The sequence below is a fragment of the Panthera pardus genome, unplaced genomic scaffold, assembly GCF_024362965.1.
Source record: "Panthera pardus isolate Hobbes unplaced genomic scaffold, ASM2436296v1 HiC_scaffold_17, whole genome shotgun sequence".
Classification (NCBI taxonomy): domain Eukaryota; kingdom Metazoa; phylum Chordata; class Mammalia; order Carnivora; family Felidae; genus Panthera; species Panthera pardus.
Genome location: NW_026526732.1, coordinates 53,157,060 through 53,173,087, shown reverse-complemented (window position 1 = coordinate 53,173,087; position 16,028 = coordinate 53,157,060). Strand labels below are relative to the sequence as shown.

At 34.0% G+C, this 16,028-nt stretch overlaps 1 protein-coding gene and 1 pseudogene across 4 annotated transcripts in view; one reads left to right on the top strand and one right to left on the bottom strand.

The window, feature by feature from the left end:
- Window positions 1–15,981, top strand: part of CEP57L1 (centrosomal protein 57 like 1) — a 72,190-nt gene extending 56,209 nt beyond the window's left edge. For all 4 annotated transcript variants that reach the window (XM_053904593.1, XM_019443037.2, XM_053904594.1 and 1 more), the window contains 7 exons: window positions 4,530–4,646; window positions 7,517–7,594; window positions 8,064–8,150; window positions 11,182–11,259; window positions 11,376–11,620; window positions 12,866–13,010; window positions 14,834–15,981. In XM_053904593.1, the coding sequence (XP_053760568.1) occupies window positions 4,530–4,646; window positions 7,517–7,594; window positions 8,064–8,150; window positions 11,182–11,259; window positions 11,376–11,620; window positions 12,866–13,010; window positions 14,834–15,052 (969 nt within the window). In that variant the 3' untranslated portion in view covers window positions 15,053–15,981. The remainder of the gene's footprint in view (window positions 1–4,529; window positions 4,647–7,516; window positions 7,595–8,063; window positions 8,151–11,181; window positions 11,260–11,375; window positions 11,621–12,865; window positions 13,011–14,833) is intronic.
- Window positions 9,404–9,975, bottom strand: LOC128777661 (ubiquitin-conjugating enzyme E2 D3-like; annotated as a pseudogene).
- Window positions 15,982–16,028: the final 47 nt, after the last annotated feature.

Sequence of the window (16,028 nt, the reverse complement as noted above, 5' to 3'; positions counted from 1 at the left end):
ATGATTACAGCTTTGTAATACATCTTGAAGCCTGGGATTGTGATGCTTCCGGCTTTGGTTTTCTTTTTCAGGATTGCTTTGGCTATTCGGGGTCTTTTCTGGTTCCATACAAATTTTAGGATTGTTTGTTCTAGCTCTGTGGAGAATGCTGGTGTTATTTGGGTAGGGATTGCTATTTGTTTTTATTTTGATTGACATCTGGCTTGTTTTCTGTTTGGGGATAGGATGAATAAAGCTATTATGAATATTCTTGTACAAATCTTTTGTGGATGTATGTTTTATTTCTTTTGGGTAAATATCTAGTAATAAAATTGTGATGCCACAGGTAGGTGCATGTTTAACTTTATAAGAAACTTCTAAACTGTTTTCCAAAATATTTTTCTTTAGAAGTTATTAGTTTGCATTTTTCTGTGTGCTCCATCTGGAATTTTTGTATGCCGAGAGAAAATGTTGAAGGTTACATTTCTTTTCATGTAGATGTCCAGTTGTTCCAGCACCATTCGTTATAATACTATCCTTTCTCCCATTGAATTGTATTGGCAGCTTTGTGTATGGTTGATTGACTATATAGATAAAGTCTGTTTCTGGGACCCTGTATACCATGTAGCTGTAAAATAAGTCTTGAAATCAAGTAATGCAAATCTTCCCACTTTGTTCTTTTTGAAGATTATTGTGGTTATTATAGATCCTTTGCACTTCTATAAACATTTTATATTCAGTGTGGCATTTTCTAAAAAATAAGTCTTCTGGGATTTTGTCTGTGGTCTTGTTAAATCTTGAGATCATTTGGAGGAAAATTGACATCTCAAAAATATCTAATCTTTCAATCTATGAGCATGATGTAATTCTCCGTTTATTTCAGTCTTTACTTTCTCTTTGTTGTGGTTTGTAGTTTTTAATGAGGTCTTACACATCTTTTGTTAAATTTATCTCTAAGAATTTAATGTTTTCTTAATGCTATGATGAACAGTATCATTTCCTCCCATTTTTCTATTGCTAGTAAAATTGATATTTGTGTGACTTTGCATCCTATAGTCTTGCTAATTTGTTTGTTCCAGTAGTTTTCAATTTTTTAGGGATTTTCAGTATACATAATCCTATCATCTGTGGATAAAAACAGTTTTATTTCTTCTTTTCCAATCTTTATGGCTTTTATTTCCTTTTTTCACCTTACTGCACTGGCTATTACAGCTAATACACTTTTAAGTAGAAGTAGTAAAGACTGTCATCCTTGCTTTGTTTCTGATCTTTGGGGAAAGATGCCAGTGTTTCACTGTTAATTATGATATTATCTATAGGTTATTTGTAGCTCTCCCTTATGAAGTTGTGGAAATTACCTTCTGTTCTTAGTTTGCTGAAAGTTTTTGTCATGAATGAGTATTGAATTTTGTTAATTGCTTTTTCTGCATGTCATCAGATGGGTCATATGATTTTTCTCCTTTATTCTGTTAATATGGTAAGTTACATTATTTGATTTTCAAATGTTAATCGATGTTGCATTCTTGGTATGGACCCCAACTGATTTTGATACATTATTCTTTTTCTATATTGCTTGATTCAGTTTGCTAAATTTTTGCCTAAGTATTTTTGTGACTGTATCTTTGAAGGATCTTTGTAATTTTCTCATAATGTCTGTCTAGTTCTGGTGTCATGGTTTTGTTGCCCTTGTAAAATTACTTGGAAAGATCTCTTGTTCTGTTTCCTGAAAGACCTTGTATAAGACTAGTGTTATTTCTTCCTTAAGTGTTTGATAGAATTAAAATTTGGTAGAAGCCATCTGGATCTGGAGTATTCTTGTGGACAGTTTTTAAATTATGAATTCAATTTATTTACCAGATATAGGGCTACTTGGATTTTCTGTTTCTTTTTGTGTCTTTAGAGATGTCTCTTCTTTCATTTCTGATATTACTAATTTATAATTTTACTCTTTTAAAAATTATCCATCTACCTATCACTTCTATAAATTTTATTGATTTTTTTCAAAAAAGCAACATTTTTTTTTGAGAAAGCATCTTTTTTTCATTTCTTTTTTTTCCTTTTTGTTAATTTAAGTTCCAGTTAGTTAACATACAGTGTAGTATTGATTTCAAGAGTAGAATTTAGTGATTCATTACTTACATATAACACCCACTGCTCATCTCAACAAGTGCCCTCCTTAATGCCCATCACCCATTTAGCCCACCGCCCTCCAGCAACCTTCAGTTTGTCCTATGTATTTGAGAGTCTAATGGTTTGCCTCCCTCTCTGTTTTTATCTTCTTTTTCCTTTTCCTTCCCTTCCCCTATATCTGTTGCAAACTTTTTATTTATAACTTTTATTTATACTAAACTTTTATTTAAGCTTTTATTTATAACTAAAATAGCTTTTTATTTATAGTTTTTTTGTTATTTCCTACATAATTGATTTCCATTTTATTATTTCCTTCCTTATTGATTTTAAAACTTTTATTCTTTCTCTTAAATGTTGCTGTTTTATGATGAAAGCTACTGAGTTCACTCTTAACTGCTTTACTTGCCTCCCACAGAGTTTGATGTTTTGTTTTGTTTTGTTAATTTTAGAGAGAGAGCAAGACAGAGAAAGGGGAGGAAGGGTGGGTGGAGAGAGAGAGAGAGAGAGAGAGAGAGAGAGAGAGAGAGAGAGAGAGAATCTTAGGCAGGCTCAGAGCGGAGCCCAATGCAGGGCTTGATCCCTCAACCCTCGGATCATGACCTGAGCCAAAATCACGAGTAGATCACTCAACCAGCTGAGCCACCCAGGCACCCCAGATGTTTTGTGTTTTTCTTGTCATTCAGCTAAAAAATATTTTCTAACTTCTCTAGTGATTTCTTTTTAAATTTTATTGACTTCTCTTCCTCCTGATACTTCTCTCCTCTTTGTAGTAGCTGTTGTACAAGTTAAAATATGTGTTTTTAACTAAACCAGTTGGCCAAGAATTAGTATTAAAACATTTCAATATGATGTACAATCCTTACTACAGTGTGCTTCCACTTGTCCCCTTTGTGCTACAGTTTTCATAATTTTATTTCTGTATGTGTTATAAAACTCACGCTACATCATTATTATTTTTGCTTTAAAAGGTTGTCCTTTAAAGAAAATTTAAAGAAATAAGATGGAATACGTATCTATTCACATTTTTACCATTTCCAATGTTTTCTTTCTTTGTGTAGATATGATCTTATGTCTGGTGTCATTTCCTTCAGTCCAAAGTACATCCTTTAAAAGTATGCTGAGAATTCTCTTAGCATATATTTTTCTGGACAAGTCCTTCCTTCACTATTATTGGTGAAGGATATTTTCACTGGATATAAAATTCTAGTTGGCAGCTTTTGTTCTCTCAGCACATTAAAATGTGATCTCAATTGTCTTCTGAATTTCATAGTTTCTAATGAGAATTTTTATCTTCATTCCTCTGTGCATAATGAATCATCACTTCTCAGACTGCTTCTAAGGTTTTCCCTTTATCACTGGTTTTTAGTAATTTGATGATGATGTGCCCAAATATGGTTTTCTTTGTACTTACTCTGCTTGGGTTTTTTAATTTGTTATTATTATTCTTGGATCTGTCCAGTAATATTTTTCATCAAATTTGGAAAATTTTGGGGGCTCCTGGGTGGCTCAGTTGGTTAAGCATCCAACTTTGGCTCAGGTCACGATCTCACAGTCTGTGAGTTCCAGCCCTGCGTCAGGCTCTGTGCTGACAGCTCAGAGCCTGGACCCTGCTTCAGATTCTGTGTCTCCCTCTCTCTCTGCCCCCCCCCCCCCATCTCACACTCTGTCTCTTTCTCTCTCAAAAATAAACATTTTAAAAAATGATAAATTTTTAGCCATTATCATAACTTCAAATAATTATTTTTGCCTGAATAATTCTTCTCTCCTTCTCTCCCTCTGTAATGCCAGTTGAATATTAGACCACAGGTCACTGAGATGTTTATTGCTTGTTTCAGTTTTTTGTTTTTTAATATTCTTTATTCTTTAGAGCAGTGTTAAGTTTATAGAAAATTGAGCAGCCAGTATAGAAAGTTTTCATATACCCCCTGCCTCCTCACAGTTGCCCCTATTATTAGTACCTTTCATTAGTGTGATAATAAATAACCATTACAAAACAATGTATAGATGTGAAATATATGTATAACTTTCCTTTTCTCCAGTTTCTCTATATACTTTATTTCTCTGATAGCTGATTTTCTGTGTTATAATTAAAAGATATATCAATGTGTAGGTTTGGTCACCCTACAAATAACAGTTTATTTAATATATGTTTCACTGATGATGTTTTCCTTAGTAGAAATGTCATATTAACATACATAGAAGAGTTTGTTTCATTGATGCTAATATAGCTCATTTTTTAATATTATGTTTGTTTTTTAAAAGTATTTTTATTTTTCTGTTTTTTACTCATAAGCACCTATGTACATGTATATACATGTTTCTTATGACAGATTTATTGTGCTTTAATTCTCAGAAGTTGTATTATTCTTGAGCCATTGGCATTACTTGCCAAATTCAGGTTTTGTTTTTATCCTTTCCAGGCCCAGCTTCAAAGGGAAAAAGAGCAAGATCATATGAAGCTGCAAGCAAAACTTGAAAAGCTTGATGTCTTAGAAAAAGAATGTTTTAAACTTACAGCAACTCAGAAAACTGCTGAGGTAAGCTTCCATTTGTTTCTTTGAAGTGATGATGCCAGGAATAAATCTTTAGTATTAAGCATTATTGGCCTTATGTGTGAATATACAGTAAATCTGATTTATAAAACTTCTTTAACAGCTCTTAGTAATCCAGATATGATTTTCTGCCTGTGGAGATAAAAAGTTAATGCATTCTGTCATGGCATGAATGAGCTTGACTTTTGATGTAAAATTGTAATTTGGGCTTCTTCTGAAATGGCAGAACATTTTCATTAGTCAGATAATTTGCCTAAAGGATATTGAAAAGATTGACTTTCACCACTTACAGTCAAGTCTATCCTATATCCCATCCTGAAATGCCCTCTCCTTTCTCCACCCAAATTTTCTTCATTTCATAAGACCTTCTTCAGGTCCTGCTTGAGTTCTCCAATTCTCAGGAAGCTCTCCCTTTGAAATAGTACTGTCTTCACACTCTGAACCATAGCATGGATATAAGATGAAATACATATGTATATTATATATAAAATACATATATATATATGAGTGTGTATATAATCTGAGTCAAATTATATTCATTGTTTTGTTGTTTAATTGTTTCATGCATATTACTTTTATTTCCTTACATACAGTGTAAACTGTTAAATAACAAGGAACATATCTTATGCTTTTTTCATATTTTAAAAATTTAGTTATAACTGAAAAAAACATTATATTAGTTTCAGCATACATTGTCACAAAATTGTTTTTCTTTTTTTTTTTAAGGTTTTATTTAAACTTCAGTTAGTTAACATACAGTGTAATATTAGTTTCAGGTATACAATATAGTGATTCTGCAGTTCCATACATCAGCTGGTACTCATCACAACAAATGTATTCCTTAATCTCCATCACCTCCATCCCTCCCCCCATCTCCCTTCTGCTAACCATCAGTTTGTTCTCTATAGTTAAGAGTCTTTTTTTTTTTAATTTGTTTTATTTATTTTTTTAGAGAGAGAGAGAGTGCTAGCAGGGGAGGGGGTCAAAGAGAAAGAGAGAGAATCTTAAGCAGGCTCCATGCTCAGCTCGGAGCTTGTTATGGGGCTCGATCCCACAACCCTGATATCACAACCTGAGCCAAAATCAAGAGTCGGGCGCTCAACCGACTGAGCCACCCAGGCTCCCCAAGAGCCTATTTTTTACTTTATCTCTCTTTTTTTTTTGTTGTTCATTTGTTTTATTTATTTATTTTTTAAAAATGTTTATTTATTTTGAAAGAGAGAGAGCAGGGGTGGGGCAGAGAGAGAGAATCTCAAGCAGGTTCCACACTGTCAATGCAGAGCCTGACGCGGGGTTCATCTCACAAACCATAATATCATGACCTAAGCCGAAATCAAGAGTTGGACGCTTACCCAACTGAGCCACCCAGGCACCCGTTTTCTTCCTTTAATTCCACATATGAGTGAAATCATACGGTATTTGTCCTTCTCTTTTTTCACTTAGCATTATACTCTCTAGCTCCATCCACATCATTGCGAATGGCAAGATTTCATTCTTTTTTATGGTTGAGTAATATTCCTGTGTCTGTGTGTGTGTGTGTGTGTGTGTGTTTGTGTATATACACATGCCACATCTTCTTTATCCATTCATCAGTCGTGAACCCTTGGGCTGTTTCCATAATTTGGCTGTTATAGTAATGCTGCTATAAACATAGGGGTGCACGTGTCCCTTTGAATTAATATTTTTGTATTCTTTGGTTAGATACCTAATAATGCAATTTCTGGGTAGTTCAATTTTTAACTTTTTTTTTTTAATTTTTTAATGTTTATTTTTGAGAGAGAAAGTGACAAAATGCGAGCAGGGGAGAGGCAGAGAGTGAGAGAGACACAGAATCCAAAGCAGGCTCCAGGCTCTGAGCAGTCAGCACAGAGCCCTACTTGTGGTTCAAACCCATGAACTGTGAGATCATGACCTGAGCCCAAGTCGGACGCTTAACCGACTGAGCCACCCAGGCACCCCTATTTTTAACTTTTTGAGGAAACTCCATACTGTTTTCCAGAGTGGTCGCACCAGTTTGCATTCCCACCAACAGTGCAAGAGGGTTCCCCTTTCTCCACATTCTCACCAACACCTGTTGTTTCTTGTGTTGTTGATGTTAGCCATTCTGACAGGTATGAGGTGATATCTCATTGTAGTTTTGATTTGCATTTCCCTGATGATAAGTGATGTTGAGCATCTTTTCATGTGTCTTTGGTCATCTGGATATCTCCTTTGGAAGAATGTCTATTCATGTCTTCTACCCCTTTACTTGGATTATTCATTTTTGTGGTGTTGAGTTTTATAAGTTCTTTGTATATTTTGAATACTAACCCTTTATCAGATATGTCACTGGCAAATATTTTATCCCATTCTGTAGGTTGCCTTTTAGTTTTGTTGATTGTTTCCTTCACTGGACAAAAGCTTTTTATTATGATATATTCTATATGTTATATTTATTATATGTCTTCCTATGAATTCCCTCTGCCAACAACTGCACCCTTATAATATGCACACAGTAGAAATTTATTGTGATTTGTCTATGTTTTGAATGAAACACTGAGACCCAAGCTATAATTGTTTGACCCTCTAGACCTCAGAAGTTTCATCATTACAATTTTGTTGCTGGAAGTTAATGTCTTTGCATGTACATTCTTTGCTTTCCCTTTGTTCCTCTTATATGTAATAGCAGATAAAGAAGCATAGGAAGGAAGCCAGGAAAAATCTTAGCATCTTTTGCCCTTTATTTTTCTTTCTTTCTGTTTAATTTGCTGAACTATTAAGAATTAAGACTCCAAAGACTCTATTTGGAAAAAGAACAAAGGATATTTGACTCTAGGTTTTATATAACAATCCCAGTTTTTTTTGTTCTTTTGCAGGGCAAGATTAAACATTTAGAAGAAAAACTTAAGGAAGAAGAACATCAGCGTAAGCTATTTCAGGACAAAGCATCAGAAGTAAATAGAGCATTATATTATTTATCAAAATAAACCACAGATTATTTATTATACTTATTTTTCATTGTCTGAAGCCTATAATTTCTGCTTCATTGCTTGTTAGTTTTGTCTCTTTTTGCTATACTAATGAAATTCTTAGTAAGTCAGCCAGTATATTTATATACTTGGATGCACTGCCAAGAGAGGTCTTGTAGTCTTGAAATTTTGACATATATCTATGAAAGAATTCCTGATATAGATTTTCAGTTGATTGGTATATGTGTATTAAGTAATGCATTCTCTCATAAACAGAAAATGGTTGTAATTATCAATAGACTTAGTAGCTTTCACATACAAAAAATAGTATTTGGAGTTTTCTTCCTCAGAAAGCATTTTTGTCTTTATAAACTGAGACTTGATTTCTCATTATAATGTCTTTGAAGAGCTTATTAAAAATCAGTTTTATAAAGCTTGTTCTTTAATATTGTAGCTTCAAACTGGACTTGAAATCAGTAGAATTTTAATGTCTTCAGTATCAAATAAAAAATGCTCCAAGGAGAAGAAGAAATCTTCAAAGGTAGGCAGATACTTTATTCTTATTTGCTAATGTCTATTTCTTTACTCTTCTAATATTTATATCTATCCATTTCCAAAAAGAATTTGAAGAGATTTGTAATAAAAGGCATGCAATAATGCTATGAAATGTGGATTAAAACATAAGTTGAGTGATGATGGTTTTAGGTTTGAGGATAGACTATTCTATAAAACCTAGGTTAAAGAAAGTATCCATAGTTGAGCACAAAACCTAGTTCCAAGCTTGCTCGACAATCAAAGCAAAAAGGAGCATGTAACGGTCAGTATATCTGTCTTTGTGAAATAACAATGAGCATTCCAGTTTTTCCAGAGAGACAGACATTTTTCTAGTTCTAAACTCTTTTTTTTTTTCAGTATGTACAACTTTATTGAAGAAAAATAAATCAGTTATTAGCAGAGCTATTAGTTGATTACTCATCCATTGACAGCTTGTATCATTTATTTAATGCTGTATTAAATGGTGTATTGGAAGATAGATTAACAAATAGCTCCAAGTCTCCTAACAATTTAAATGAAAATTTAAAAATGTTTGAGACCCCATTTTGGAATACAAAGGGTATTTGGCTTCCAGTTTCCATTCTCTATAGAACAAGAGCATGTCATTCCTATATTAACATGCATAAAATACATCACATTTTCTGTTCTGCTGATGCCATAAATTAATACCATTTCTCCAGTCACATCAGTTTTTTTTTAATGTTTATTTATTTTTGAGAGAGAGAGAGACAGAGTGCAAGTGGGAGAGGGGCAGAGAGAGAGAGAAAGAGACACAGAATCTGAAACAGATTCCAGGCTCCCAGCTGTCAGCACAGAGCCCTACGCTGGGCTTGAACCCATGCACTGCAAGATCATGACCTGAGCTGAAGTCGGACCCTGAAGCAACAGAACCAACCTAGGCGCCCCCCCAGTCACATCATTTTTGAGCATAAAGTATCTCTAACAGTAGAAGGTTTAAAAAAAGAATGGGTACTTGAATAATGCTGCTTCCTTTGATGTGACAACCGAGCATCCACCTCCCTCCCGCTCAGGTGATTTCTTCAGTGTATTAGAGCAGTGCAGGATGGTTTTAGTCTCATAACCAAGTTAGAGTAAAGACACTGGCCACATAATACACATGCTCCTTTTTAAAAAAAACAATTCTGAATCTTGGGCAACTGTTCCCTTAGAACTACTTTTTAGTTTCTAAAAGCAGTTGTTGTCTAAAGCTGGTCTTTGTCAGATGAGTATGCAAATGAGTGGAAGGAGATAAACAAAAAATAACATTTTAAAAGATGAAGTCTGATAAGGGAGTAGCCAGATAAGAAAATCAAAAAAGGAACAGTAATTTAAAGTTTATTCCAGCTATAATGCAGGCTATTCTGACTTTAAGGTAGAATCACATAGCATACTTCTGAGTCCATTTCCAGGATACTCTGTTGTACTTCTATTTTATAGATCCATGCAGTCTCTGGCACTAGGGTGTCATCTGGGTTTGGATCATATAGCAGGGAACAAATGGATAATTTAGAAATAATTAAAGCAGGAGATCACTGTGATCTTCGAATATCAAGGCAAATGCTACCAATCCTGTAATATTTAAAAAATACTGATTGATAAATTCTTCTTGTAAATGCAACCTTAGGTGGCTTCAAGGAAGAGTCTATAGGAAAACGAATTGTCAAAAAGAATACACTGCCTCAATATGGGCCATCATTAGGTCCCATAATTGTGGCTTGCTGATGAAACATTTCTTCCCCAACAGGACCTGCAGAACACTGTGCTACAGGGTCATGGGCCAAATCACTCTTATTAATCCATTTCAGTCCCATAACTTGTGCTTTTTGTCTGGCCCCTCACTTTCTCAATGGGTGCTCAAAGACTGGACCAAAACTCTTGATTATCTAGGCACAGGGAAGGATTGTCTTTTTGTCTCACACTGGCTCTGCCAGACACAGGCACAGAGGGAGGGGCCAGGGCTTCCCTCAAGCTGCCCCTAGTACTAAACTCAGAGAAACGTATTCTACAATACTTTATAAAAGTGGCACTAAATGACACAACAGATGATAACAATACAATAGATCCTGGAAGCAGTTTTATATAATCTAAGGTCACCAGAACCCATTTGTTAGAAGGACAGTAATAATTGTCTGTCAGTTCAGATCTTGGGAACACAGAAACTCCTCAGATTGGAAAAGTAGTAATTATACACAGTTGAAAATATAGTACTATCAATAAATACAATAAAAAATCAGTGACAACTCTGCAGATGAAAATAAATCCCAATCTAAGCGAGGCCTTTAAGAATTCATAAGTGACACTGTTCTTAAGACTGAGAAAAAAAAAAGATGCCTACGTATCTTGCTACTTCTGATAAAGAATAAAAATACTTACATACTTATTTGGTCCAGCTCATCCTGCTTTGCTATCAGTGATTAAGCTGTAGTACATCTATAACATGAAATACTACACAGAAATAAAAAGAATGTGTTGATATTTGCTGGATCCTGTTGAAGGAGATTTGGATCGTTTTCAGTTTTTGACTATCACAAATAAAGCTGTTATGAACATTTGCATATAGGTTTTTGTGTGAACGTAGGTTTTAATTTTTCTGGGATAAATATCCAAGAGTACAATTGCCAGGTCATATGAGAAGTACATGTTTAGTTTTACAAGAAATTTCCAAATTATCTTCCAAAGTGGCTATATTATTTTGTATTCCTACAAGTGATGCATGAGTGATCTGGCTTCTCTGTATGTTTGCCAGCATTTGTTGTTGTCACTGTTCTCCATTTTGGCCATCCTGTTAGCTGTGTAGTGATATTTCATTGTAACTTGCATTTTCCTAATGGCTAATGTGCTGCAGATCTTTTCATGTATTTATTTGCCGTACATATGACCTTTTCAGCAAAATGTCTATCCATATTTTTTGCTTCTTTCTAATCAGATTGTTCAGTGTTGAGTTTCGAAACTTCTTCATATCATAAACGTCTTAAAAAATTTTTTTTGTTTACTCTTTTTCCTTTGTTAATATTTAGAAAACTAAATGTTTAAAGAGAGGACCACATCAGCAAATTTATTCCAAGTTTGAATCACTGCCTATTATGGCTGAGAAGGTAAGAGAGGAAAAAATGAAGATACTTGTTCTGACACACTCCCGTTTTGTTGTAAGTGCTATTTAAATACCATGAGTCATTTAAAATTGTTCTCAGCTATTTCTTTTCCCCTAAAGTCTGCCAGTGCAGGCCATTCTGTGAATAGAAGTATGCAAAGCCTCCTGCAGATGATGCAACCTTATGGGCCACATATCCTTCAGAAACCTACTGAAGTTACTGAGCTTAGATGTCTCTACAAGCCTACTAGAACAAGTGCCCAGTGTAAAGCTGAACCTTCTGACTCAAAAAATTCCCTTTCTATTTGTGACAATTTGTCTGAACTTTTGATGGCAATGCAAGGTGAACTGGACCAAATGAGTATGTAAGTATTTTTATTCTTTATCAGAAGAAGTAGCAAGATATGTCGGCATCTTTTTTCTTCTCAGTCTTAAGAACAATGCCACTTATGAATTCTTTACCTTTTTTTAAACTTAAAAAAAATTGTTTTAATGTTTATTTTTGAGAGAGAGAGACAGAGCACAGAGGGGCAGAGAGAGAGGGAGACACAGAATCCAAAGCAGGCTCCAGGCCCTGAGCTGTCAGCACAGAGCCTGATACAGGGCTTGAACTCACGAACCATGAGATCCTGACCTGAGCTGAAGTCAGACGCTTAACTGACTGAGCCACCCAGGCACCCCTGCCACTTATAAATTCTTAAAGGCCTCACTTAGATTGGGACTTACTTTCATCTGCAGAGTTGCCACTGATTTTTCATTGTATTTACTGATAGTATTTAAATTTTCAACTGTGTATAATTACTGCTTTTCCAATCTAAGGAGTTTCTGTGTTCCCAAGATCTGAACTTATAGACAATTATTACTGTCCTAACAAATGGGGTCAGGTGACCTTAAATTATAACTCACAAATGCTTTTATAAGAAAGATTCTCCTTTTGCTTTTTATAATCTTTTTAATTAAGTGGCATTTCATTAGACAAGTAGGAAAGCAGTTTCTTGTTTTAAACTCTGTCTGGTCTGCATTATAAGTTTTGAAGCATCCATAGTAAACAAGATTCTGTATAGGATACATATTTTAAGCCCCAAGTTTAAATATATATTCAACAAAAATCCCAGACAATACGAGATTTGGGTAGCCAGCTAGTTGAAATAAGACCTCTGTAGAAGATATAACTAGTTCTCTTGACAGTAGTAGGCAATCACCAAATCTAGGGATTTCTCAGGCAAATACTTTTATAGCTGTAATTCTTCCTAAACACCCTATATTAAGAATTCCAAAGTTGGAACTAAAGAGAATCCTTTAATACTTTTAGCTAAGGACATCAGAATGTTTTATTACATTTAGCTATGAGTATCAAAAATTTGGACTTTATTCTAAGGTTCTTTAAGACCCTAAGTCTAGGATATTTCTAAATTTATCTAATCTCAAATCACAAGAGCTTTTTATATTTACTGTAGATTTAATTAGATAACCCTACATAAAGAGACTGTCTTTGAAGATTAATATTTAACTGGCAAAAATTTATGATTGAACAGAATATTGTTTAATTATACCAAAGACATATAACATATAAACCATAATAGTACTTGATATTTGCTTTTCTTTCATAGGGAGCACAAAGAACTACTAAATCAAATGAAGGAGACTGAAAGTCATTCAGTCTGTGAAGACATAGAATGTGAACTAGAGCATTTAGTCAAGAAAATGGAAATGAAAGGAGAACAAATTTCCAAACTGATGAAGCATCAAGATAATGTAAGAAGGCTTTAGTTAAAGATTTTAATAAAAAGATAACATATTTGGAGTCAGTGTTATACCTCTGCATGATCTTTCAAATTTGAGATCTGTATATGTGGTTTAGTGAAAAGATGACAGATAGAAATTAGGCCTATTATAGAGCCATCTGTCCCATTGGAATAACATGGCCTCCTACATAACTCTCCAAGATAATTGTAAAGTAAGGGGAACAAGAATGTTTAGTTATGTATTCAGAAATGACCTTGGGAAAATTTTGAGGGAGGCTAAGTTTGCTTTGCAGCCCTCCTGGTTACCCTTTTAACATTCTTGCCCTTTATTTTTCCTGCCCCTAATGCTTTAATGAAGACTCTTATGTTGACAGGTCTCTGTTTCAGTACCCATACATAACCTGGCTCCGCAAGCAGTACTCTAATGCTAAAACCACTGTTTGTACTTTCCCAGAACAAGTTAGGCTGTGTTCCATTCCCTGGGGACCTATGCTTAACTAGCTATAGTGTGGTGGTAAGGGGGACTCTGTCCTTGCATGCAAATGCTTAATAACTAAGAATGGCATAGCAATTTTAATATTTCAACAGAAGAATCATGGAATATGATAATATTTTATCCCAAGACAGTGACTCCATAGGTTGGATTATTAGCACTATTACCCTGCTGGAGCAGAAGGCAGAAGTCTTTCCAGGAACCCTCAAATCACATCATGTAGCTATCTGCCTATATAGAATAGTCAGCATTCATATAAGTTGGTGATATATTAACCTCACAACTCAGCCTTCCCCGCTTTTATAGGAAAGTGATAAAGGATTCAGAATTTTACTGCCTTTATTCTTCTATGACCAATAAAGAGAAAAAGAGGAAATGAAACTTTTAAAGCAAATATCTTCATTTTACTGGCTTTTAAAGCTATAGTAAGTAAATTTTTTTGTATGATTGTGTTAGGGTGAAGATTATAAAACATACACTTTCTTAGAATTGCATAGGAGAAATTTGAAGGGAATACAAAAATAGTCATATTTTTAACATACATAAATTAAATTTTGAAAAATATTATTTCTACTCCATAATAGCTATAGCAGTATAAATTTTCAAGGATTTTATCATGATAAATTTAATTTCTGAAATTTAAATGGCCTTGGACACATACTAGGTTCTTAGCCAATATCTGGATCAGATCTACAAATTAGGCCCATGCATAAGTGAAATAGACTAAGTAATGGACTGGGTTTGGCAGAAATAGGTTTTGGCTAGTTGATAGGTTTTGTTTCATTTAATTCCATCAACTGTTACCAGATACCACCCAATGAGACATCTTTTAACTGGCATTCAGTAATACTTTAAATTCAGGAATACTTTCAAGTAAAATATGTATATGTACATTCAACTCTATAAATTCAGTGCTCATTCCTGAAAGGTCTTTTTCTCTTGTCTCTGTTCTCCAGTTTTTACTCGTTTCATATCCCTTATAAATCTTCCTTGCAGCTTCTCACTGATCTTCTCAGTCCACATTGATCTTGTCCTACTTTGGCCTTCTCAAATAAACACCTTTTGTCCCACTCAGAGTTATCCCAGCCTGAATTATTCTCTACTTGTCACATATATGCTTTTCTTTCACTAATAAGAGCTATAAGCTTTTTGAGAGCAAGGTTTGTTTTATTCATTATATTTCTACCTAACTGGCATAGTGTTAGGCATATGATAGGTATTCAGTAAAGACCTAATGAAGTTTTTAATTTCATGTAACCTTTAAACCGTCAATCCAATCCATTTTAGGGTATATTTTTTATATCTTTTTTTACTAAAATGTTAGATTTTTTTCTCTCCAGGTCCGTAAACTGCAGCAAAAAATTCAAAACTCAAAGATGAGTGAAGCTTCAGGTATTCAGCGAGAAGATAGCAGCCCTAAAGGATCAAAGAACATAAAAAATAGCCCCAGAAAATGTTTGCTAACTAACTCTCTTCAGAAGAACAGCAACTTTCATCCAGTACGAGTCCATAATCTTCAAATGAAATTGCGAAGAGATGATATCATGTGGGAACAGTAATAACACAATAGTAAAACTATCACCTTACATGAACTCTTGTCAATGAGATCTTGAATTGTCTAAAGTGGTTTTAATTTAATATACCTTATGAAATTTTGAATTATGTTTCTAGTCCTTATAAAGTGTCAAGTTGTAATATTTTTAAATTAATGCGTAACAACCTCCTAAGAGTCCCAAATAATAAATGACTGCGTTTTTGTTTCTCTGACTGAAATACCTAATCTCTCCATGTTTTAGACACATTGCTCATTTTGCAGACCTCTTAAGCTAAATCTAAGAAATTATACTGGATTGATGGTATTTAAAATTAAGTGAAATTTGAGATACAAGTACCATTCCACTTTTTTATTTAGTAGGCTTATAACCTTAAGAACCAATATAAAATGAACAGAGTAAGGAAAGGTCTTTTACCTTTCCTGGTGCTTCTTCCCTATCTTATTTTATGAGCTATGAAATGTTTTTCTTTTTTGTAAATGGAAGAGCCCTGTAAAGAAGCCTTTAGCCCAAGTTTTTATGTGACAATTATAAATAGGAACTCATGGTTACTTAATTTTTAGATGTCAATAACTTAACTGCAGAAGCCGTTTTCTGCAATTACTATTCTCTTTTACAAATCCAGTGCTGCTTTTTAACACCAGTGATCTATTTATCTTATTCCTTTATCACTAAAACTTTTGATGAGTTTTAGTCTTTGCATTATGTATAATATTCATCAGTATAAATTGAGAATGTAAATTTCCAGGACCCACTTTTATAGGAAAGTACAGGAAAATGAAATTGGATGTTTTATTACCTTATCCAGTAACAATTCAGAGAAATATGATCTTTTTTTTATATATTTTTAAGTCAGTGATGTCATAAGCAATGTCTTTGTATATGTATGCTTTATAATAAATTTACACTTGTTGACCTATCTTTCCAGAAACCTATGGAAACTATTATGACTCTTGAACTTTTTTGTTTTTTTCACTGAAAT